Source organism: Mesocricetus auratus, unplaced genomic scaffold (genome assembly GCF_017639785.1).
Source record: "Mesocricetus auratus isolate SY011 unplaced genomic scaffold, BCM_Maur_2.0 Super-Scaffold_100028, whole genome shotgun sequence".
NCBI classification, from domain to species: Eukaryota; Metazoa; Chordata; class Mammalia; order Rodentia; family Cricetidae; genus Mesocricetus; species Mesocricetus auratus.
The window spans coordinates 2,161,634-2,184,826 of NW_024429209.1; the positions used below are offsets into that span (position 1 = coordinate 2,161,634).

The following is a 23,193-nucleotide window of genomic DNA, read 5'->3' on the forward strand; positions in this document are numbered from 1 at the left end:
AGATGGACCGGCATGATGGGAGGTTGTGAGGCTGAGCCCCAGGCTTGGTGTTGTGTTGCTGGGCCTGAGCCCTGGGGCTGAGATCACTGAATTCGGAGGTAAGACCTGCCACCTGCCCTTCTCGTTTCCCCCACACCCCTCAGGATCGCTGGTTCTGGCGCCTGCGCAATAACCGGGTGCAGGAGGGCTACCCCATGCAGATCGAGCAGTTCTGGAAGGGCCTGCCAGCCCGCATAGATGCAGCCTACGAAAGGGCTGATGGAAGATTTGTCTTCTTCAAAGGTAACACGGGGCGTTTCTATGCCCTCTTTGAGGTTTCCTTTTCCCATCTAAACCAGAAGAGGTGGGGTGGGAAGCATGGAGGCAGATGCTCTCCACAGATGGACACTAACCTCTGAAAGGCCAGGTCCCCACAGGTAGGACCTAGGTCATCTGGGAAAACCAAGTCAAGAAAGTGCCAACGTTGACGGGGTAAAAAAAAAAAATCCGTGTGCATGAAGTACAGGGTAAAACAAAGAAGACCACCCAGCACTTGCTGGAAGGTCATTCTCGAAGTTCTGTAAGAGCCCAGACAGCTGGCTATGTGGGACAGAGGTGGGAGGGAGTTAGCCTGGGCTAGCCCACCCCTGAGCTGTTTCACATTAGTAATCTTGGCCCTGCCCAGGCTGGGTAAGACACAGATAGTGAAATGTAAGGCAAGCACTCAGGGAACAGAACCGCGGGGCGCAATGCAGTGGTGTGTGGGAGCCGCGCCAAGGGCTCAGAAGCTCACCCTGCAGCCACTGAGGCCCCACCTTGGAGAGCTTGAAGGGGTCCTATGAGAGCAATTCCTGAAGAGCTGTGGTTGCCAGCCTAGAATTCAGGCCAAGGCCAGAAACTCACTGCACATTTCTGAGTAGCACAGAACCATGGGAGAGGTGGCATGCGGTGAGGCAGGGAGGGTAATTCAGAGGATGGTTTTCCCATGAGGCCCCAGCCAGAGAGGAGCAGCACAGCTAGAGAACAGGGGACTCTGTGAGAAGACTTCTGAGTGGCTGAGGTCTGAGAAGGAAGGAAAGAGGCTCGGAAACGATACCAGCACTTCTTAGGGACACTGGGAGGAAGAAAGGTGACAAAAAAAGAAGCCATTCTGGTAGGATGAGCTCTGGGACCATGGAAGAGCACAGGATATGGGGGGTGGGGCTTAGGTCAAATGGGTATGGGGCTGTATCCTCAGAGTTAGGTGTGCATAGAGCAGATAGGGTAGTGTGAGGCCCTGAGAGCCCTGGGGGAGGTGTGGAGAGTGGCAGAAGCCCTGAGTGCATGTGCATTGTTCGACATGAGCCAACCATGTCAAGGACTAAGGAACTAGGACCCATGGGAAACTGGCAGCTTTCCCCATATGGGTCAGGCTTATAATTGGTAAAGCCTTATTGTGGTCCCGGTGGGAATGTCTGTGAACAGTTGGCCAATGTGTGCAAAAGCTAGTACCTGCATCCTGAGACTTCCACCGGCACTAACTCCTTAGGCCAAGGTTCCGAGTTGTTGCAGTAGTAGGTGCTGCTCCATCAGAACACACACCCCCTACTGGAGCCCAGTTGCAGGAAGTGGTAGTGTGTGATTACCAAAAATGAAAGAGGGCCAAGACAAGTGGGTAGGTGAGCATGGTGGCTACACCGGTAATCCCAGCACTCGGGGCAGAGAGTTTGAGGCCAGCCTGGTCTACATAATTAATTCCAGGCTAGCCATGGAAAAAAAAAAGACTTTGTCACAAAAAGGAACAACAAAACCAAGACAGTGGGACAGAGAGCCTGCATAGCATGGTGCACATTGTCCAAAATCTATGATGGGCTTCTCGCTCCCCAAATCTGCTGGGCCAGGGGCTAAGAAGACACACATTCTGACTTTATGAATGAAGACAGGCAAGTAGGCCCCAACATCTGGCACTGGGTGGCCCCTGAAGGCTGATTCTGTGCTCTGCCCGCAGGTGACAAGTACTGGGTGTTCAAAGAAGTGACGGTGGAACCTGGGTACCCCCACAGCTTGGGAGAGTTGGGCAGCTGCCTACCCCGTGAAGGAATCGACACAGCTCTGCGCTGGGAACCTGTGGGCAAAACCTACTTCTTCAAAGGGGAACGATACTGGCGCTACAGCGAGGAGCGGCGAGCCACAGACCCTGGCTACCCCAAGCCCATCACTGTGTGGAAGGGCATCCCGCAGGCTCCACAAGGGGCCTTCATCAGCAAGGAAGGATGTAAGGGCCAAGCTGAAGTGGGGATGGGTAGTTAATTTTAGTGGTTCTCAGGGCCCAGACATGTGCTCTGGGTATCCAGATTTCAGTAGTGTAACTTGATACAGATAGCTGCCCCAAATGGACTATGTTCACATAGTAAATTAACTTGCAGTGATGGATAGGGGTGGTTCAAAAGGTGCTTTTTCATGGGGTTTGACGACTAGGCTGGCAATCGCTCACCATCAGGCAGCTCCCAGCTGTCTCCCTGCCAGATTAGAAACTTCCCAAAGGAGGCTCAGGCTTTACCAGATGCACCCATGACTTCCTATTGATCTGGCTGAAGGCACACTGGCTCCTGAACAGACCCCGCCCACCACTCCTAAGTTTGGGCAAACCACTGAGTTTTTCTCATTCTGTTATCTGTGAAGGGGGAATAATCGCAGCACTTTCCTGTGTGCCGTGTGAGAAAAGATTGATGAGGTAAATTACAGAAAGCCCTTAGCATAATGCCCGCCACATGCTCTATGCATGTGAAAGTTGTAGCTGTCTTCACCATCACTAGTGTTTCAGTTCGTGTAAGATGGCGGAACTGCCAGTCACTGCATGGTAATTACTGAGAGCCAGTTTGTGTGGGAGGGGCTCGGGACAGAAGCAGTGAGACATGCATAGTTCTCAGTCCAGTGACAGAAAATAATGTCACAACAAAGCGAGCCTCGGAGACAGTGACATCAAAGATGCTGACCAATGAAAGTCCTGGGGAGCCAGCCAATGAGGAGAGTCTGAGTGAATGGCTTTGCTGTGTGCCGGCTGCCTGGGTTGCTAAGGCTATTGCTGGGAGCCTTCAGGGAGCTGCCTAGAGAGTAATTGGAGCTGCCTGGCCTGCTGCCTGCCTCGTTTGCTTCCAGCCATCAAAGCCACTACAAGTGTCCTAAGAACTTGTATCTGGCCGGGCGTTCGTTGGTGGCGCACGCCTTTAATCCCAGCACTCGGGAGGCAGAGGCAGGCGAATCTCTGTGAGTTTGAGACTGGCCTGGACTACCAAGTGAGTTCCAGGACAGCCTCCAAAGCCACAGAGAAACCCTGTCTCGAAAAACAAAACAAAAAAAAAAACAAAAACAAAAAAAAAGAACTTGTATCTGTGTTACAAAGTGGTATATGTCAAGCCCTCCTCACCCCCCCAAAAAAATCTGTAATTGTGGAGCCATGGTATCTGCCACTAAGATGAAATTTCGCTCAATTCCCATTGGCTTGGGGCAAGAGTTAGACCGAGGCACTAGAGCTATGGAGATTGCACTGCCCAAGCCTTAAGCTGGAGGCTTGATCTATAAGGAAGCCTGGGGACACAGTGTGACAGAGCTGTTTCCAGACTAAGAATCATCCGGCCTGAGCAGTATTAATTAAAGCATTTGCCAGCTCTATTCAAAAATCCCTTAGTGGTTTCCCAGCCCCTTTGAACCAACAAGTGGGATTCTCTATGTCCTGGGAACCTGTCTCAGTTGTGTTAGCTACAGTGCAATCAGCGGAACACTGTGCTCACCCAGCCACCTCCGTTCCAGAAGGCCACTCTGGAACATCTCTCTTACCCACGGGCACATCAACCCAGGTCCACACTAGTCCAGAGTAGGTGCTGGGGACATCTGGGAGTGGTGGTACTGAGTCCTTCCTGTTTCTGCAGATTACACCTACTTCTACAAAGGTCGCGACTACTGGAAGTTTGACAACCAGAAACTGAGTGTGGAGCCAGGCTACCCACGCAACATCCTGCGTGACTGGATGGGCTGCAAGCAGAAGGAGGTGGAGCGGCGGAAGGAGCGGAGGCTGCCCCAGGATGATGTGGACATCATGGTGACCATCGATGATGTGCCAGGCTCCGTGAACGCTGTGGCTGTGGTTGTCCCCTGCACCCTGTCCCTCTGCCTCCTGGTGCTGCTCTATACTATCTTCCAGTTCAAGAACAAGGCGGGTCCTCAGCCCGTCACCTACTATAAGCGGCCAGTCCAGGAGTGGGTATGAGCAGCCCAGAGCCCTCTCTGTCTACCCAGTCTGGCCAGCCAGGCCCTTCCTCACCAGGGTCTGAGGGGGCAGCTCTAGCCACTGCCCACCGGGGCCAGCAGGGCCCTAGGCCAGGTTCGTGTGTCGCTGAAGTGGTGGGTGCATTGGTCTAGGCTGTGTGGGGCAGGGAGAGATGGTGGCTGTGCCCCAGGTTGGGTAGCTGGCGTACCACTCTCAAGGGAATAGGCCAGGCCCTGTCAGGAGGCAAGGATCATGCCAGGAGGTGCCCCTGAGGTCACTGCATCCTGTGGTGTCTGCAGAGTACCGAAGCGCCAGGCCTGGCCGGGACCCAGCCCTCTAAGGCAAGCCAGCACTAGCTCTCACCTCAACCCTTTCCCGAGATGCCGCCAATCCCAGTCCCCTCTGCCAACACCTGCTGGTCAGATGTCCCCTAGCCCCTACCCCACTATCCTCCAAGGCTGCAGTGCCCCTGCTGCCAACACAGTGGGCAAAAGCCTGGGTTTCCCCTGCTAGTCAATAGCAGATTCCTCAGGAAACCTGATCCACTTGTCAGGTCTCCCCTGAGAGACCCAGGGTTTAGGGTCACATGCTGCAGGCAAGGCTGTGGCCCAGCTGGGTCTCACAAGGACCCTGCTGTCATGTCGTGAATATTTAAATGTCCTGTCACTACTGTTCAAAGTCCCATTTTGCAAAGGCCACTCTAGGATCTTGATACTAGCAGGGGTCCTGTTCAGGAGGCTCAACAGCCAGGGCGGGAGCTGACCCTAATTCTGGAGGCAGATCCAAGTTTCTGACTATCCTCTCCTCCTCTTCCATGAATGCCGTCCTCCACCCTGCTCCAAGCCATCTTTTGTGGCATGGGGGCTCAGCCTGACTAGTTATGTGAAGCAGAGACGGCTCTAGAGCCACCATTGTCATAGCCTCAGAGTAAAGGACCAGGGCAGCCTTCTAAGTGCTCCATCCGCATCCCCAGGGACCCTGAGGCAACTCAGTCTCCTGGCCTGGAGATGCTGTGTGTGCTCTGGTCTTGACCCTGGCAGCCTAGCTCACTGGGCCCATCTTCCGGCACTGCTCTTAGGAAAAGGGTTCTCCTAGCTGGCAGCAGCCCCAAGCTCACTCCCTACCCCATCTTTCCTTCTCCTTCTTTTTAAACCTGAGGCCCTTCCTCACTCTGACAGGAGTTCCTAGGTTTTGGCTTGACTTGCTCCAGTCTGGCAGTCATGCTTGCCTTCAGGCAAGACCAATGGGTTCAGTGATACTCACTGGCTCTCTGCCAAAGTCCAAAAGCGTAAGATGCAAGCTCCTGGTGCTAGTGGGTCACCGATACCAACCCTGCCCTCTGAGCCTGCATGGGCCTTGCCCAGCCCTGTGGCCTCTGGGAGTTGGGTCAGCTTACCCTGTAGCACAGACAGGGACTCTCGCTGCCCTGGGAGCTGTTGAGTAGAATCTATTGTCCCAGAATCTATCTGGGTCCCTTGTGTCCACATCATCATCCTGTTTTTTCTCATTTCGGCCAAGGGCAGGCTCCCTGGGGCAGGCGGGGAACAACTGCAGAGATTTAGTGATTCATAGGTTTGTACAGTGTTTTATACTTTGCCAAGCACTTTATTAGCTCACACCTGTCCACTCACATGAAGGCCCTGAGAGGCTGAGGGTAGTACTCATCTTGCCCTTAGAAGCACAGGGAGGCCTTATCCGCCCCTGCCATCCAAGCGGCCCTGGCTGGGTCTGAGGTAAATGTCTTTTCTATTCCTCTCATCTGGGCCCCCTCCCCCAACTTCCTGGTCCGTCTCCTCAGGTTGGTGCTCACTTCTTGAAAGCTCCAGGCCCCGCAGGCCCCCTGTTGGCTCCTGGTACTCCAAGACCAGATGAGGACGAGCAGGGGATGGAGGCAGGCGGCCCAGACTGCAGATGTGAGGGGTGCAGGGCGGGGCCCAGAGGGCTCAGCCTAAGGCTTCCAATCTTGGACTCTTCTGCCTGCAGTCATCTGTTTGTCCATCACCCCAGGCCAGAGCAGTCAGAGGGGCAAAGCACCGGGCCGCAGAGCTCAGCTTCCCCTCAGCCTGGGTAACATCACCGCATTTCAGTGTCGGTCACATTTTAAACTGATCAGCCTTTGTATAATGTTTTTTAAATCATTTCTAAATAAAACAGAAATACAGTGTCTTTTCCCTGGAGTACAGGAACAAAGACCAGGGCCTAAGTGTGCCCTTAAGAAGCTTCGGGGAAAACGGGTGCACTGGGGAATTCTGCAGTTGCCTCAAGCATGTGCTAACCAGCAGTCAGATGTCCTCCCCCTAGTATGAGTATGGGAGGTCACTGTTAGCAAGCTTCTCTGGAGACAGAGCACACAGGACCATGACCTGCGACACCTGCAGCAGCCCAGTTCCAGCGTAGGGGGAACCAGAGTTCAACAGCATCGGGATCCTGCCAGGAGGCCTGCATCTGGTCCTGGTTCTTCTGGTTCCGGAAGGTTGCCTCAGGACAGAGCTGGAAAACGGCTTGGGGGTGATCTGGCTTAGGGGCTGGTAAGGAAGGGAACAAGTCTGAGGTTCCCATCAGTCCCCTGAGTGAGACAGACGGGATATCATGGGGTCAGGGGAGAAAAATCAGGCCAGGCCCAAGAGGGCACGGAGGCCAGGGGTAACCTGGTCAGTACCAGGATGTGCAGGCGATTAGAAATCGCACATCATCCAGTGGTCCCCAGGGGCTGGGCTCAGGCTGAGGCTGCTGCGGACCCTCCGGAGCTGGAGGCTGGGGCTGCGCGGGCTCCGGGCCTTCCTGGCCACCACTCAGGAGAGCGCCCATGGTCTGTAACAGAAATCCATCAGGCACCAGGCCAGAGCAGGTGACACCCCACCTACCACCAACACCCTACCCCGCCCTCACCTCAGTCAGCGAAGTGAAAGCGGATCTGCCGGAAGCGCGCAGCCGGGGCAGCCTGGCCTGGGAGGAGCAGCGTTATGACGCAGCCAAGTCCTAGAAAAGCCTTCGCACGCCAGGGGCGGGCCCACTGAGCTCAGGAGGGGTTGGTCGACTGGCCAGGCACGCCTAGGACCCGCCCCACGCCCGCTGTTGGAGCCAACCACAGGCGGCGGCCTGGCCTCCAAGGTCAGCCGGGGATATTACACACTGAGGCTGTGTGCCTGTGGCATCACAGGGGGAAGATGAGTGACTCTTCGTTCTGAGGCTGGGCTAAAATGTAATTCCGGAGGGCATCACTGCTTCCTCTTGTTCTTTTCTTAGATGGGGTTTCACTGTGTATTCTGGTCGACCTAGAACTCTCTATGTAGCCAGGCAGGCCCCGACCTCACAGATCCACTTGCCTTTGCCTCCGGGATTAAAGGTGTGCCCCATCACACCCTCAGGTCTCCCGTCCTGTTGAGGGGAAGCACTGCATGCCAATCGCACCCGCCTTCCCCAGGACCCCAGAAGAACAAACAGCACACCGAGCAAGGTGGGAGGCAGGTCTTTAATGGGGTGGGACAGAGTTCTCATCAGGAGTCACAGGAACTGAAAGCCAGCATGACACGGCAAGCCTTTCTAGAATAGTCACAACGGCACAGGTGAAGAAGGGTTGGGCGCTCACCATTCAGCTCTGGTAAGCTCTCTGCCATGCCCTGCTGCCAGCGTTTGGTACATACTAGCTCAGGCATGGAAAAGGAGCCAAAGTCCAGAGGCAGGGGCCCACACAGCAGCACGGAAGGTGACTCATGTGAGGCTGCAGAGAAGAGTGTATTATCAGTAGCTGTTTTACAGGTACATGCTGCCCCACCCTTAGACCTGTTCTAGTTCAGTCACTGAAAACTCATACTCAGAACCACACCTGTCCCCACCAAGGTTTCAGATTTAACTAAATCTTGTATATCAAGGTCTAGCCTAAAACTCTCCATATTTGAAAAGTAAAATCAATTCTTTTCTCATTGGGCCACCTTTCTCCATTTTATCCCGTTATTGATCATAACCTCAGGCTCTGAGCATAAGAGATAAAGCCAGGAAGGTCAGTGAGGAGATGTGCTTGGACCAGCCCCTCAGAGGCCAGACTGAGGCCAACCTTTGGTCTCTTTTCCAAGACTCCCTATTAGAGCTGATGCAAAGGTCACAAACAGTAGACTGGAAAACAGATCTGCTCTACAAGGATTAAGTGAGATCACTCTTACTGAAGGTGCCGTCACTGCCTCTTAATGAGACTGGAACACTTATTGTGTATGCAGGCACGTATAGAGGTTGATGTCATGTGTCTTTTCAGTTGCTTCTCCACTTTATTTTTTGAGGCAGGGTTTCTCACTGAACTTGGAGCTCACAATTCTGTTTGACTGACTGGCCGGTGAGCCTCAGCACTGCAGTTACAGACATGTGGCACAGAGCCCAGCTTTTATGTGGGGGCTGGGAATGCTGCTTGCACAGCAAGGACTTTACCCACTCACTATACTACCTCCCATGCCAATGTGGCATCTTCATTGCGAAGTCTTATGGGCACCTAATGGACTAATCAAGTTTCCCTTGCTTCCCAATACCCTTTTCTTTCTATTGTCTAACAGCACAGACAAGGACTACCAGGAACACACTGACCAGTGGCTAGCAGCTCTGCTTAACTTTAATACAGTTTCCATAATTGACAGTATTGTGCTATAGTTTTTTTGATAGGTATTATTAGGTTATAGAAACTTCTTTTCAATTGTTACTACGAAGTTTTTGTTCTTTAATGACTGTCACTGTCTCCTTACACAATTCCATGTTCCAAACAAAGGACAGGGTGTGTTCTAATCCCATTAATACGATCTGTCACGTAAAACGTTGTTGAATAACTTCTCAGGCTGGGTGTAGCTCAACAGTACAGCATTTGCCTAGAGTGCATAAACTCTCAATTGTTCACCAGCTCTGACAGCAAAGTTAGTCAGTGTGAGTACCAAATGTCCTCATCAGAATTTCTCAAAGTAGCTTATGTAAAAACACATGCACATAGCCAGGTGTGGTGGCACACACCTCTAGTCACAGCACATCACCAGCCTGTATCACTACCTTTGAAAGAACTCAACAGTGTTAGACTGTGTTCCACCTACAGTCAGAACCTCTGAGAGATTACATTAAGAGTCTACATAAACAAGCAACCTAACATCCACTAAAGCTCAAAATTTCAGGCTAACAACCAAAACTTCCTGATGCTGAAATTTAAAGCCCTTAGCCTCCTTCACATACGCAGTATTTTCCCATCTCTATCTGTATGAGGTTCTTCCTCGCTCTCTTCTCCATATTTAAACACCCCCTCATCCCTGGAAACAGACTAAATATCACTCATGAAATTTCTACAATCCCAGAAAATCTCCCACCAGTTTCACAAGCTGCCCATATGCGAACAATCAAGGAACTGTTTGTTTCTCGATTAACGGCTAAGTTACATATAGCAACTCTATCTTGCATGTACACCATGAACCCCTCAGGATATAGAACTACACTCCCTGATTACCTCCATGCAGCCTCATCCAAGGGCATCAGTGGAAGCAAAGGCAACGGGATAAAGGGAAAGTCCTTCCATGGTAAGCAAAGATCTGTTTACTTGTCACTTTTGTGTTTCTATCTTCATGGAGGTGTAGTTAGGTATGGCAAGCCTTAAGAAAGGTCCCTGGCAGGCTGACAGAAAGGAGGTCAAACTACCCAGCATCTGCTCCTGCTGCTCTTCCAGAGAAAAGTCAATTCTCGGTCCAGCCTCCCAAGTGATGAGAGTGAGCAACCATGCCCAGCCTGGCTGGCTTTGTAATCCACAGACGCCTAGAAGAGTGTTTGCCAACCTCCCTAATGCTGTGACCCTCTAATAATCCCCATGTTGTAGTGGCCATCCCCAAAACCGTAAAATTATTTTCATTGCTATTTCAGAAGTGTAATTTTGCTGTTATGAATCATAATGTAACTATCTGATATACAAGATATCTGATACACAATCCTGGGAAAGGGTCATTCAACCTCCAAAGGGGTTGAGACCCACAAGTTAAGAACCACTGGTCTGGCCTGGAGAGATGGCTCAGAGGTTAAGAACACTGGCTGCTCTTCAGAGGTCCTGAGTTCAAGCACCAGAAACCACATGGTTGCTCACAACCATCTACAAGAGCCAGGTGGTGATGGTGTGAGCCTTTAATCCCAGCACTTGGGAGGCAGAAGCAGGTGAATCTCTGTGAGTTTGAGGCCAGCCTGGTCTACAGAGCGAATGCCAGGACAGCCCGGACTATTACACAGAGAAACCGTGTCTCAAAAAACAACAACAACAAAAACCAGATGAAAAAAAAAAAAAAAACCGCAAACAAACCCCCCAAAAACCACTGGTCTAAACCATGATTTCCATACAAAATACACCTGCAGCCTATTTTTAAGAGCAACCTTAGCAATCTGGGATTGTCTCAGTAATTAAGAGGAGCCTTCTCACCTTCCCTAGCCAACTGATCTTTTCTATCTCAGGGCTTAGGCCACTAGTTGGAGACAGTGGCCACAGGCAAATACAAATATAAAACACAGCCATGATCAAGTGAGATGGTCACAGGAAAGGCCTGCCTACAAAGCCCAGTCTCCAAAGAAGACGCCAAGGAACATTTGTGGCTCTAAGTCAGGATGCACTTTCACTCTCGCATTTGGGAAAAACAAACACAACATGGCTGTCTTCAAGGATGCATCTTCTTCCTCTCCCCTCAAAGACAAAGTGAGCCGGGCATAGTGGCACATGCCTTTAATCCTGGCACTTGGGAGGCAGGGGCAGTGTGGACCTCTGAGTTCCTGGCCAGTCTAACCTACAGAGCAAGTTCCAGGACAGTCAGGGTTACACAGAAAACCCTGTCTCAACAAACAAACAAAACAACAGCGAAGTTACCTGTCAATGAGGGAATCCCGCATGCTGGTGGCAATAGTACTAGGCTTGGCCTCGTTCAGCTTGAAGACGTTCTCCACCACTGACAGCTCCGTGCTGGTTGTGTCCAGACCGCAGAAAGCACACCAATCGTTCACCACCATCCCAGCAGCAATCACCTCGCTCCCCCGGTTCACAGTGCCTGCCTGCAGAGGTGTGAGCTCAGCAGAAGTCATGTGAGGACTCTTCTCCCAAGGTCCCTTCCAGGTCTCAAGGCCCCAATCCCAAATTAAGGAAGGTAATGACCCAGACTCCCAAGGACGGACAAAAGGGATTACATCCAGTAGGCGGGTCAGAAAGCAGGAATGCTTACCACAAGGGGAACCTGAAGAAGGGAGGACAGCTCGTCCTGGTCTTCGGTTGAAGTCTTGGGGTGCACCAGACCTCCTTGATTACTGAAGACACAGTAGCTCCCTACTAACACCTGGTCAGCAACTGTCTGTCTGAAGACCTCCACCTTGAGCACATCAGCCAGGATTTCTTCTGTTTCCTATTGGACAAAGGTACTGTGCCCAGGATCCAGAACATGTAGGCCAAATATCCAGGGGTTCTCTAAGCAAACCAGACTTGGTTCCCTGAGTCCCTTTTTACTATACATCTGCACATGGAAGCCTCACTGAGCAAGACACGGGCATGGCTAAGAATCTAGGCTCAGTCTGGAGCCCCTAAAACCTAAGCAAGCCCTGAAAGACATCACTCTTGGCTCCATGTCACACTTTTCACTAATACATACCCTACTCAACTGTCAACCAACCATCATGGCCCATGGCCAAGACTGAATAGGCCAATCTCCCCAAACCTGAAGGATTAATGCTCTACCCAGCTTGATACTGACACACAAAGGCCTTGGTATTACTATGAAAGTAAGAAACTTGAGTGCTGAGATAACTAAGAAAATACACAAATGAAACCCGTAATTCCTGCCTTGAGGGAATAATGGCTAACCACTAGCTAGGCTAGTCCTGTAACTTCCAGACCAGGCTGTCACCTCACCCTGTCCAAGTCTGGGTGGACCAAGGCCACATAGTCATTGCAGGTGGTAACATTGCCAAGGGCTGAGAGCCGCTCTTCCACCCGCCGTATCTGCACTGAATCTGGAAGGCTGTTGCGGATATGCTGCAGTTCCTGGTCTGTGGTGTTGTTGGGTACCAGTAGCCCATGCCTGTTCCCTGGAGAGAGCAAAATTGTAAGGTGGGATAAAGAAATGCTTCCTGGGATATCTCCCATTCTAGCCCAATTAACTTTCCTAGGAGAGCTCAGAGCTAAAGACCTGACCTACAGATGCATATATGAACCCTGGGTCCCCCGGAAAGGCCTCGGATGGCCAGGAATCTATCCCAACATTACCATCTCATCATTAACTGGGGGTGAGGGCAGGACTAGCAAGGAAGGCACTTGGCATTATGTTTTGTTAATATTACACACCTACCTGAACAGCTAAAATTTTCAAAGATCATCAAGTGATAGCAATAATATATGGAACGACTAAAACTATGCTCTGACAGAAGTGTGCAATGGCTATCTACTCCAGATAATTACTGTAACCATCCACCACACTAAACTGCCACACACCCTGTGACTATTTCATTCCACCCATAGGTATTATATATCCAAAAGAGCACTTGTACATATGTTCATATTTACAGAGTGACTATTCCTGAAACACCAAACTAAAAATTGTCTAAATACTTGTTATTGTTACAAAAACTTCTGCCTAGGATTAGGAGCCACAGTTCTGAACTTCAAGTTACTTTCATTAAAACAGAGCAAAGACCAGGCTAAGAGCTCCCCTATCACATCAGAATTTGATTCCTATCCTAAGAGCACGGTTAAAGGTCAGGATTTTTATTATTAAAGATCAGAGTACTGAAGTAAATAAGAAACTACGTAGAGTCATCATTCATGCTTAACACTTTAAAAAAAGTGTCTGGATAACCCTAACATGCAGAACCAAAAAAAGGGAGTGTCAGCGAAGGCACAGAGCCAGGCTAAATGCTTAGGCATGGTGGCATACACATGCTAATCCCAAAACCTGGGAAGTGGATGCAGGAGTATCAGGAGTTCTAGGCCATTCCCAGCTACAGGGGCAATGTGGCTGAGGCCAACTCGGGAGGATCAAAACAAAAAAAACAAAAAAAGTTGGAGGCTGGTCAGCAGTGCCTACCGGTAAAAGTGTAAGAGATGTATTTAGAGAATGTAAGATGTAAATGGAGCTGAACAGTATGACCTGGGAGCCTTAGTTATTGTGATGAAACACATGAAAGCAATTTGTCCATAATCAGAGGCAGGAAAGAGATGAGGTTCACTCATCTGGGAGTGGAACTTGGTGAGTCACATAGTTCTCAGTGTCAGTTTCCTCAAGAGTCAAACTAGAGCAGCCCCTCCTTTTCAGCATCGCTGAGGAGGGAAAACGCGATCAAGACTGAAGGCACTTAACGCGGCTTTGCTATGACTATTCTCGGGAAGTCTGTGTTACAGTGCCTGCTCTGCCGTTAGAGTGCGTCCCACCCACCCCTGAAAGATCCCAGAGTCCACGGAGATCCCCGGATCTCTGGGGTAAGCTCCGGGAGCTAATGATTGAGTCATAGTGCTTCGAGGCTCCACTCGGCCCTCGGCGTCTTCCACCTGCCTTACCTACACACATGCGCCCGATGATTCGGCAGCCGGCGATGGATGCATGCACCACCGGGATGGTTTCAGAGAGCTCGCCCTCGAACACACTGTTGAAACATGAGTCTCTGGTTACCGGGGTCCCTCCCTCTGCCGGACCTCTCGCTCCCGGCATCCCGTCCCTTCCCGCCCCCACGGGACCAGGAGCTCTGGCCTCACCTGTAGAAGTTCTCTGATCCTCCGATAGCCACCAGGCAGTAGGTGTTGGTGAGCTTGGCAAAACAACCGACCTCACAGTTGTTCTCGAACGACGCTCTGACCGCCATGGAAGCCTGGGGGCTGCGTGACTGCTGGCTCTGGGACGACAGACCCTCTCAGGAGCCGGGTCAGCCCAGCTCGCTTCCTCAGACCCCGCCCTCTCAGACCCCTCAGGCCTCGGGTCGCGCCCACGGAATCCCTCCTGGCTCTCCTGCCCCAAATCCTCCCGCCTCGAGGCCCGGAACTGAGCCTCGCCGCCCCGCGTCCCACCAGCTCACCAAACGACTCCAATCCCCACACGCTGCAACTACTTCTCCCGTAACTAGCTTTCCGTTTCCGCCTCCTCCCAGGCGGGCTTCCGGGAGCACGCGGGAGCCAAGCCAAGCATGCGGCCTCTCTAACCCCACCCTTTAGGAGGACTCTATGGTCGCTAGTGGTTTGGCTTGGCTCCCCCCAACCCCGCCTCCGGATCGTTTTCTGGCTTTCCCGGGGGTTTCTCTCCCTATTGGGTCTTTTTAGAGGGAATTATCAACCAGACCTGAGACTGAGCAGATGAGAATGTCTAGGGAAAGAGGAACCAGTGCTGTCTGGCTGAGGATGGATTGATGAGGGATGTGTTTACCGAATAAGGCCGGAGAAGGGGCAGGTTTGGGAAAGGAGATGATCCCAACCTGACCATGCCGATGGAAATGTGAATCTGAAGCAGAGGGGAGAGGCAGGAGCTGAGGATTGGGGCAAGGATCACTCAGCAGAGTGTCCAGTAGGGAGAAACGAGACCAGGACAAAGTGGTTGGAGGAGGCATGCCGAGAGCCATAAAAAAAAACAGGCTGAAGAAGATATTGGAGAGGGGGAGATGTGTGAAGCTGGGTGTTGGAGAGACTGAAGAGTGAGTTCTGACTTGTCTTCCTTGATGTGTTCTTACAGCACTCTCTCTCTCTCTCTCTCTCTCTCTCTCTCTCTCTCTCTCTCTCTCTCTCTCTCTCTCTCTCAGACACACACACACACACACACACACACACACACACACACACACACACGCGCGCGCGCGCGCCAGCAACCACCATCTATCCTAGGGTTAGTGGTGTGGCCCATTCTCATACGCAGAATAAATCTGGCTGAGGGTGTCTCAGAATGCCACAGCAAGGAAGGGAAGGAAGACGCTAAGAACCCCTTACCTCAGACCCTCTTTATGCCTTCCATTCTTCCCAAGGAACCCTACTAATCCGAAAAGGGCCTGAATGTTGCCCTTTCTCCAACCCCATCTTGTAACACCACAACTTAGAACACACCAGGTTGCTACTGGCTCTAACCATATCTGCCTTTATTTATTTGTACCATGCCCTGTCTCAGGCAGGTGGTGAGTTCAAGAGAAAGGCCCATGACCAGCTGCAGCCTGAGCTTCAAGAGACATTCAGCAAGTGGCCTCTGTGTGTGTGTGTGGTGTGTGTGTGTGTGTGTGTGTGTGTGTGTGTGTGTGTGTGTGTGTGTATGTGTCTAAGTGTCCATCCACATGTTCTGCTTATCTTCCCTGGATCACTCCATTTCTATCTGACTGACTCCACCAACAATTCTAACTCTCTTCCCCATCTGCCTCTGTCGATAACCCCATCCTTCAGGACCTGCCTGTAAGTCAGCTTCTCTCTGGTAGACTTCCCTGGTCAGTCCACCAACTCCATGGCCCTCTGTCCCTAGGACACTTTCTGTTTGATACAGCTCTGCCTTGTTTCCCATGGTTTATGCATTCAAGCTGCAACCCTCAGGATCCGCATCTAAGCAGTCTTGCAGCCCTGTGGCATGTTCAGGGCAGGGCTTTATAAGTTGGGATGGGGCTCATATGTGTATTTATGGTTTGTGAACCTCGAGGGGGTTCTGCAGTGTGTATTGAATGCATGTATTTTCTGTGGCCATTCATTTAGGCAGACAAGACTAAGTCCCTGCAACTAAAGTTCTGCTTGACTCAATCACATAGAGCTCTGTGTACTCACTGTATGCTATGGGTGTACCTAATCACTGTTCTATGTCTACTATATGGGCACTTGGGGCATCCTTGCAGTGTCTGCATTTTAAATACATAGTGACACGGGAACTGCAGATACTGTGGGTCTGTGCAAAGTGCATATTTAAAGCCAGGGGCCACTGGACTGGCAGAGTTCCCTACCCTGTCATTTACTTGGATCTACCTCCAAATTAACCATCCAAACTCTGGACTTCAGCTCCCATACTTTTAAAACAGCTCTTTGGCCTCTGTGGCAGAAAGAACATGAGGAAAGAAACGTCCTCCTTTGGAAGGCGTCACAATAAGATGCACACGTTGTACCTTCACTACGGCTCTCAGGTCGACCTGTTACGGATGTGGCTCCATTGCCAATGCAAGAGGAAGTATAACCAAAGTGCCAAGGCCACGAGGTGAAACACTCCTGGGACTAGGTTGAAGAGGTGCCTAAAAATTGTCTATTTCAGATTCAGACATGGATGGGGGGGGGCAAAAACCAACGACACTGAAGCCCAAGATGACAGCTGCTGCAGCATCCAGTCATTCTTGAGGGTCTCAGGCAGCCATAAAATAAATGTCTGGTTTCAAAAACAAAACAAACCAGGGGTGGAGAATAATACTTAGTATAGCTATATGCCAACAAGAGATCCATCTAGAGGATACGGAGGGTGAGAATAACCAGTGTGCAATGCCCAGCCCCAGTGACATACAGGAAACACTCAGTACCTCTGGGCTGTTTGTATGTATGCCTATGCATGTGTGTATAAGTCTTGAGTCCAGGGAGTATCTGACCTGAGCTACTAGATGCCTCCCTTCCTCATGGAGTGTCCCAGCTTTATACTGTCATGCTACAGTCTTGAACCTGAACATGCCAGCTCTCTGTGGATGGAGGGAGGCTCTGTCCTTGCTAGGAGCAGAGTTAGGACTCAAAACGACTTCGGAGCTGCTTGAATTTGGACTTGTTGTACTTAGTGATGAGGTCCAGTTTGCTGTGGCCCAAGGTCAGCCGTTTCTCGGGTGCAAATATGTCATTGCTACTACCATTTTGATGGCCACTCATGGGAGCTCCCGGGAGTCCTGGCTCAGGTCTCTGCCTGGCACCCTGTAGTTGATGATACTTGGTGATGAGGTCCAGTTTGCTGTGGCCCAGAGTCAGCCTCTTCTCATCTGCAGAGCCTACTCCGGCCATGCGAACTGGGTTTGGTTCTGGGGGACCATTGGGTCCAGGCCCCTCACTCCGGAATGGGCCAAACTTGGTGATGAGGTCCAGCTGACTGTGGCCTAGAGTCTGCCGTCGCTCATCTAGACTCTGTTTGCCAGGCCTGACAGAAGAATTGGCATCAGGGGGTATTTTAGAGGCCTGGGCCTTGGGGGTTTGTGGCAGGAGGTCCAACTGGCCATGGCTGTGGTTTGAGGACAGCTTCCTGTCCTCTAGACCCAGATCACCAGGTCTGAGGGAGCCTGACTCAGGGGCATCCAGACCCTGGGACAGGAGATCCAGCTGGCTGTAGCTGTGGCTCAGGGACAATCTCCTATCCTCTAGGGCCTGCTCACCATGCTGAAGGGAACCTAAATTGGGGGTAACTCTAGAGTTGGGGCCTCCTGCTTCTCCTGCTTTAGGGAAGGGGACAATTCGATCCAGGTGATCATGGCTCTGGCTCAGAGATACCTTCTTCTCTTCCACTGTCTCCAGAGCTGTGCCAGGTACCCAGCGACCTCGCGGAAGGATGAGCGCTTGACTTGCTGGGAGCCCATTCTCTGGAAGCCCGGACAGTGCTGAGACTCCCCTAGTAAAGTGGAGAAGGGGGTGGGAACATGGGAGCAGAGGTGACCCCACCGCCAGGGTCAAGGGACTGGCACTACAGTGGTTGAGGGCAGGAGAGGACTGGGACCATGGAGACGCCCCCAGCTTGCTCAGGTTGGCCCTGTAGGGTCCAGGAGTTGAGCTATGGTTAGGATCTGAAAGCTGACGGTACAGGGATGGTGGGCCACCGGCTTCATGGTGGACAGGACCTGGGGATGAGGACGCCATCCCTGTGTCACTGCAGCCACCACCTCCTGGTAGAGCAAGATAGGAGGAACGGCCCAGAAAAGGCGAATGCTTGATGCTGCCGAGGCTGTTACTGGAGGGCGAGGAGCCCGTAGCACTTGGAATTCCAGGTCCAAAGGCCAGGGTCACAGGGGGAGGACGAGGTACCCGGGAAGACAGTGGATCCTCGTTGCCACAGAAGCCTTCCACAGGCTGTGACTCGGCATACAGACATCGGAACTCCCGGTCAAAGTCTTCCACAATGTGGCCTCTCAGCTGCAGCACCATGCTGGTGTGGGCCTGGCTGCAAAGCCAGGTGAAGCTGGGGACAGAGGGACAGAGTCAGGAGTCAAAGCACAGAGTCCGGGGCTCAGCAGGGTCGGGGACGAGGGTCTCCAAAGTCCTCCTATTTCCCATGTGCAGTAGTTGCTTTCTATGCCAAGGCATTAAGTAGAATGGGCTCCCATCTGCCCCTTGCCCTGCCTGGTCCCTAGCACACAGCAGGTGCCTAGGACATGTTTGAAGGGATGAATGGAAGAAACTCAAAGTGGGAAGGTCTGAGATGCCCTCACCAGATCATGGCACAGCCCCCAGGCTTCCCTCCCTTCGACCATCTCACCTGTAACTGCCTGCCACCACCTGCTCACAGTCAATGATGACAAACTTCTCCAGCGCCTGCCCGGTGAATCGCCGGCCCGCCTTGCTGCAGTACGTGTCTCCGCATGTGCTCCGCACGCGCATATTCTGGGCCAAGAGCAGAGGGAAATTGGTGGGAGGGTGGCCTTAAGGAAGCAGAGCTCGGGCTGGAGAGATGGCTCAGTAGTTAAGAGCACTCTTTGAGAGGACTTCAGTTCTAGTCCCAGCTCTTTCTGCTCCCTATGACGCCTGCACGAAGGCAGTCTGACGCCCTCTGCTGGTCTCCATGAGCATCTGCACTCACACACACACACACACACACTCTCATAATTTAAAATAAAGATACATTGAAAAACAAAAGAAGAAAAGTGGCGCTCAGGCTATGTCTGTGACCTAAGGGGTGTCTGGTCCCACACAGTTAAAAGGAACCATGTGTTCCACGCCCACTGACCAACCCCCATGCTCACTGACCACCAGCTGACCCTCCTACGCTCCCAATTCCCCGTCTTTCCACAGTGGAAGCTCTCAGCCCATACTGACCACCAGGTGCCCTCCATTGAGGTCCATCTTATAACACATCTCCAGGAAGTAATTCAGGTGCTCCTGAGCCAGGAGGAGGTAGACTGGGACACCACGGCGACTGGAGGCCTCCATAAGGTCACACAGAAGCTCCATGTCAGTGAATACATCCATCACCACAGCCACCACCTGAAGGACGCAGGGGAAGTTCAGCCCCAGGCAAAGTATGGGGTTGAAAGCCAGGATGCAAATCAGAATCAGATTCTATTCTTTTTTTTTTTTTTTTGACAGGGTCTCATTCTGTAACCCAGTAATCCAAGCTGGTCTGGTCACTGGGGTTAGAGGAGTGTGTCACTGTGCCTGCCTTAACTTGGGCACTGGGAGAATTGATGGTCTTGAACCACTGGTTGTTTGAAAGCCTTTGAGGAATTTTTCTATGGGCATCGTAACAGATTTTCAAAGATATCTCTAGATCAACTATGTTAGTCTAAAGCTCTGCTCTTTGGAGAATTGGAAAAGCCAGGAGTCAGAAGCAGACCCCAGTTTCCAGGCTGGTTCCCCATGTTGGCACCAGCTCTCCTTTGGTCTAGGGACTTCCTGAGGCTCTCCTACACAGGAGAAAGTTGCAATCCAGTACCAGGGATTTCTGTGTTTTGTTTGTTTGTTTGTTTTTCCAAACCTCATTTGCTTTGGAAGCTGCAGAGATCTGGTGTGATAACTTATATTCACAGCCTCCTTTACTTCTGCCTGTGCTAATTGGATCCAAGCTTCCCGCTCACTTGAGGGGCTGAGGCGTGTGCTCCAACATACAGGGCATTCCTTAAGCCTGCAGCTGCCCCTTCTTCCCGCTGTGTGTGTACTGTGAGAGTCTTCTGTCCTACGCAGGGCCTAGGATCAGGGGGGACAGAGCCTACCACTGCAGCTTGGAGCCAAAAGGAAGTGGGTCCAAATCCATATTCCTCTACTTCTTAGAAGTAGAGTCTTGGGCTCACCTAGGGAGCCTCAGCCTCCTTGTCTGCTAAATGGAATGTATCTCATAGTTACAAGGGACACATGTGAAAACGCTGGACTGGACACACCAAAGTAGCTCAATAGCCATGCCTTCCCCCTTTCCTGCTGCCTTCTTAGCAAGCAGAGAACACTGGGCTGAGAAAAGAAAACGCTTCCCAGGTCACTCTGAGAATGAGTGACTGCTCAGCCCAGTAGCCTGACTCTTAGCCCAGGGGCAGAAAAGTCTAATTGGAGATGAGCAGGCGGGGCACTGGAGATTCTCCAATATGCAGCACAGGTCTGGCCAGTGTGGGGGGAGCAGGCATGAAAGATCAAAGGGGGACAGTGATGACAACAGCAACAACCTTGCTAATTACCCCATTCTGGATGCCAATCAAGCTCAGCCCTCCTGTGCCTGGGGCACAGGCAAGCTTGCTAACAAGGCTTTGGAGGTGCTGGTGGGATCCTGGCTCTTCATCTCTGCAGCAAGAGTCTACCCCTATCTCAAACCCTGCCAGGGGTTTTCATATCTATTCCCTCATCTGAGTAGGAGCCAGGGTTCCACCAGTGAAGCCATACTGCTATGAGGTTAGGGGCTTCCCAGGTGTGACTGCCCCTCCCTAATGTCCCCAAGCTCAGTGACTTCCATTCTGCAGTCCTCCTAACACTAAACTAGAGCTTTGCTTATGTTAAAACCCATGTGCCAGAGCCCACAGCCTTGCTTCAAGCCCAGCTGTTGGTGCAGCACAGGGGGTTGATAGGCAGCTGGAGATAAACTGAGCCATGCTGGGTTAGAGGCAGAGACCTCTCCCTCCCAGACCCAGTCAACCTCTCTAGGTAACGTCCAGTCCCTCTCTGACCTCAACTTCTCCCTTTCTAAGTCAAGGTTGTAGCTCAGATGTTCACCATGGTTAAGTTCTTAGTCTGGGGGGACCATAAAACTTTTTGAGGGTCTGGGAAGTAGATCAGAGGGTAAGAACAAGCACTGGCTGCTCCTCCAGAGGACCCAGGTTCTATTCCCAGCACATATGTTAGCTCTAGTTGCAGGGAATTCAAAGCCCTCCTCTGTCCTACACTGACTCCAGACATGTGCATGGTGTACACACACATGCAGGCAGGCAAAACACTCATGAACATGAAATAAAAACAAGTCTTAACTCAAAGCAAAAAAACAAGTCTTAAACCAGGCAGTGGTGGAGCACACCTTTAATTCCAGCACTCAAGAAGCAGAAGCAGGTGGATCTCTGTGAGTTCAAGGGCAGCCTGGTCTGCAGAGCTAGCTCCAGGACAGCCAGGGCTGTTCCACAGAGAAACCCTGTCTCTAAAATAAATAAATAAATCTTAAACAAAATTTTTTTTTGAGAATCTGATCAAGGCGACAGACTCCCTCCCAAGAAAGATAAGGACCCCTCCCTGTAATTCCCCATGCACTTCCAGGGGTGACATCCCAGAGCCCTACGCCCTGTTCTTTGTTTAATTAATGTTCCTGAGTGCCAATAGAAAATAAAGTACCCACCCACCCTCTAACAGCTGGAGATCTAGCAGAGGTCAAAGACTCTAGTCCCAGTGTCCCTCTTAAGCTTCTGTGTGGAGCAAACTGGTCCCCTTCTCCTGCGAGCCACATCTGTGAAATGAATGAAGAGGCAAAGCCCTTACCGTGTGGGCCTGGCTGAAGAGGAATCGCAGCAGGTCCTTGATGCTCTTGCCCTTGTCCCTCTGGAAATGAACCACCGCCTGGGTGGGGCTGAAACCTGTGGCCTGTGGCACTTCGGGCCAGCCCAGGTCCAGGTCTGGGGGATCTAAGTCAGAAGCCATGGGGAAGTAGGTGCCTGAGGTAACTTCAGAGAGCATGCTGAGGCGGTCATGTCCTACTGTTTCCGGCCCCTGGGCCTCGCTGAGCTCGGGAACCCCACGCACATGGCTGGTCATGTAGTCCACGTCCAGGGCACTCAGGAAGGGCAATTCCCGCTCTTCAGAGATGACCTGAAGGTAGGCAGCCTCGCCCCTCTCCAGAAGGGCATCCGTAGCAAGCCTGGCAGCCTCGCTGTGCTGGAGCACCAGGGGGGAGCTCTCCCTCCACCAGGGCCGCTTTAGCTCCTCCACTCGGCTCCGCAGGGGTCCGGCCATGCCCTGGGTCCCTCCAGCCGCTATGCCGCTGGATGTGTGCATCCACCTAGTGCCCTACCCACCTGAAGCTCCATGGCTTGCACTTGGGTTGGCTGCTGTAGGAAGAAGTTACGGCCTCCAGCTTGCCAGCCCCGTGTGTATGGCAGGGCCCCCAAAGTGTTGCCACCCTAAGTCTGAACCATGCTCCGCCCCATTGCCCCTGGCCTTGGGAACCTGTCAGGTCAGCCTCACCTGTCTGTCTGCTGTTGGGACTTGCCTGCTCAGGGAAGTGGCAGTGCCGGGCCCTTAAAGCATGCTGCTGGCTCTTCTCCAGGAACTCCTTCCAGGGGATACAGCCACAAGCCTGCAACCCTGACTCTCTCTCTCTCTCTCTCTCTCTCTCTCTCTCTCTCTCTCTCTCTCTCTCTCTCTCTCTCTCTCTCTCTCTCTCACACACACACACACACACACACACCATGGTAGATGAATGACTCAAGACACACAAGCTAACACACAGACAAATGACCAGCATGCAGATGTAGATTAAAAGTTCATACATGTAAGTGCCCAGCAATAACATAGAGACATACCACCACAGGTAGTGTGCGTGCCTTGGTCCATAAACATGTTAGACCCCCAGTGAGCGTGGGAGAACTCTGGGAACATCAACACCCATCTGTCCCCTGTCTGGGCCTCTGCCATAACCACCGTGCCCTCTCTACTGCCAAAACTGTGGTGCTCACAACATCCTCAACCCAGCTCTGAGCCCATCCTCCAAGCACCTGGATTCGGAGCTCTCACTCTGACCCCCAAGAAAAGCCAGAACTGTTAAACACACACCTTCCATGCTCCACCCGTGCTGAATATTCCAGCAGTTCTGAGATTCTGGCAGAGAGTCCAGAGCTTGCCTCCCTCCCCCCATTTTATTAATACT

The 23,193-nt window shown here is 51.9% G+C and overlaps 4 protein-coding genes across 5 annotated transcripts in view; 1 reads left to right on the plus strand and 3 right to left on the minus strand.

Annotated features, from left to right (window-relative positions):
- Mmp24 (matrix metallopeptidase 24) overlaps window positions 1-6,391 on the plus strand; it is a 43,143-nt gene extending 36,752 nt beyond the window's left edge. Inside the window, exons 7-9 of the mRNA XM_040733098.1 lie at window positions 144-282; window positions 1,967-2,233; window positions 3,888-6,391. Coding sequence (XP_040589032.1) covers window positions 144-282; window positions 1,967-2,233; window positions 3,888-4,225 — 744 coding nt within the window. The 3' untranslated portion in view covers window positions 4,226-6,391. The remainder of the gene's footprint in view (window positions 1-143; window positions 283-1,966; window positions 2,234-3,887) is intronic.
- On the minus strand, window positions 5,810-7,253 carry Mmp24os (MMP24 opposite strand). The gene is made up of 2 exons (XM_040733100.1): window positions 7,115-7,253; window positions 5,810-7,036 (listed from the first exon to the last, which is right to left on the minus strand). Exon 2 carries the CDS (start codon window positions 7,031-7,033, stop codon window positions 6,878-6,880), a length of 156 nt encoding a protein of 51 aa, XP_040589034.1. The 5' UTR covers window positions 7,034-7,036; window positions 7,115-7,253; the 3' UTR covers window positions 5,810-6,877.
- A 426-nt stretch (window positions 7,254-7,679) lies between these two features.
- Window positions 7,680-14,403, minus strand: Eif6 (eukaryotic translation initiation factor 6). Of its 2 annotated transcripts, XM_005084631.4 has the most exons (7): window positions 14,264-14,403; window positions 13,947-14,083; window positions 13,752-13,837; window positions 12,111-12,286; window positions 11,431-11,607; window positions 11,082-11,263; window positions 7,680-7,946 (listed from the first exon to the last, which is right to left on the minus strand). In XM_005084631.4, the coding sequence occupies exons 2-7, from the start codon at window positions 14,051-14,053 to the stop codon at window positions 7,937-7,939; spliced, it is 738 nt and encodes a 245-aa protein (XP_005084688.1). In that variant the 5' UTR covers window positions 14,054-14,083; window positions 14,264-14,403; the 3' UTR covers window positions 7,680-7,936. The 2 variants fall into 2 exon arrangements, with proteins under 2 accessions (XP_005084688.1, XP_040589033.1); XM_040733099.1 differs by lacking the exon at window positions 14,264-14,403 and having other exon boundaries at window positions 13,947-14,256.
- Window positions 14,404-15,290: 887 nt separating this feature from the next.
- Window positions 15,291-22,445, minus strand: Fam83c (family with sequence similarity 83 member C). Its single transcript, XM_005084630.4, has 4 exons — window positions 21,810-22,445; window positions 19,185-19,352; window positions 18,628-18,752; window positions 15,291-18,330 (listed from the first exon to the last, which is right to left on the minus strand). The coding sequence occupies exons 1-4, from the start codon at window positions 22,320-22,322 to the stop codon at window positions 16,899-16,901; spliced, it is 2,238 nt and encodes a 745-aa protein (XP_005084687.3). The 5' UTR covers window positions 22,323-22,445; the 3' UTR covers window positions 15,291-16,898.
- Window positions 22,446-23,193: the final 748 nt, after the last annotated feature.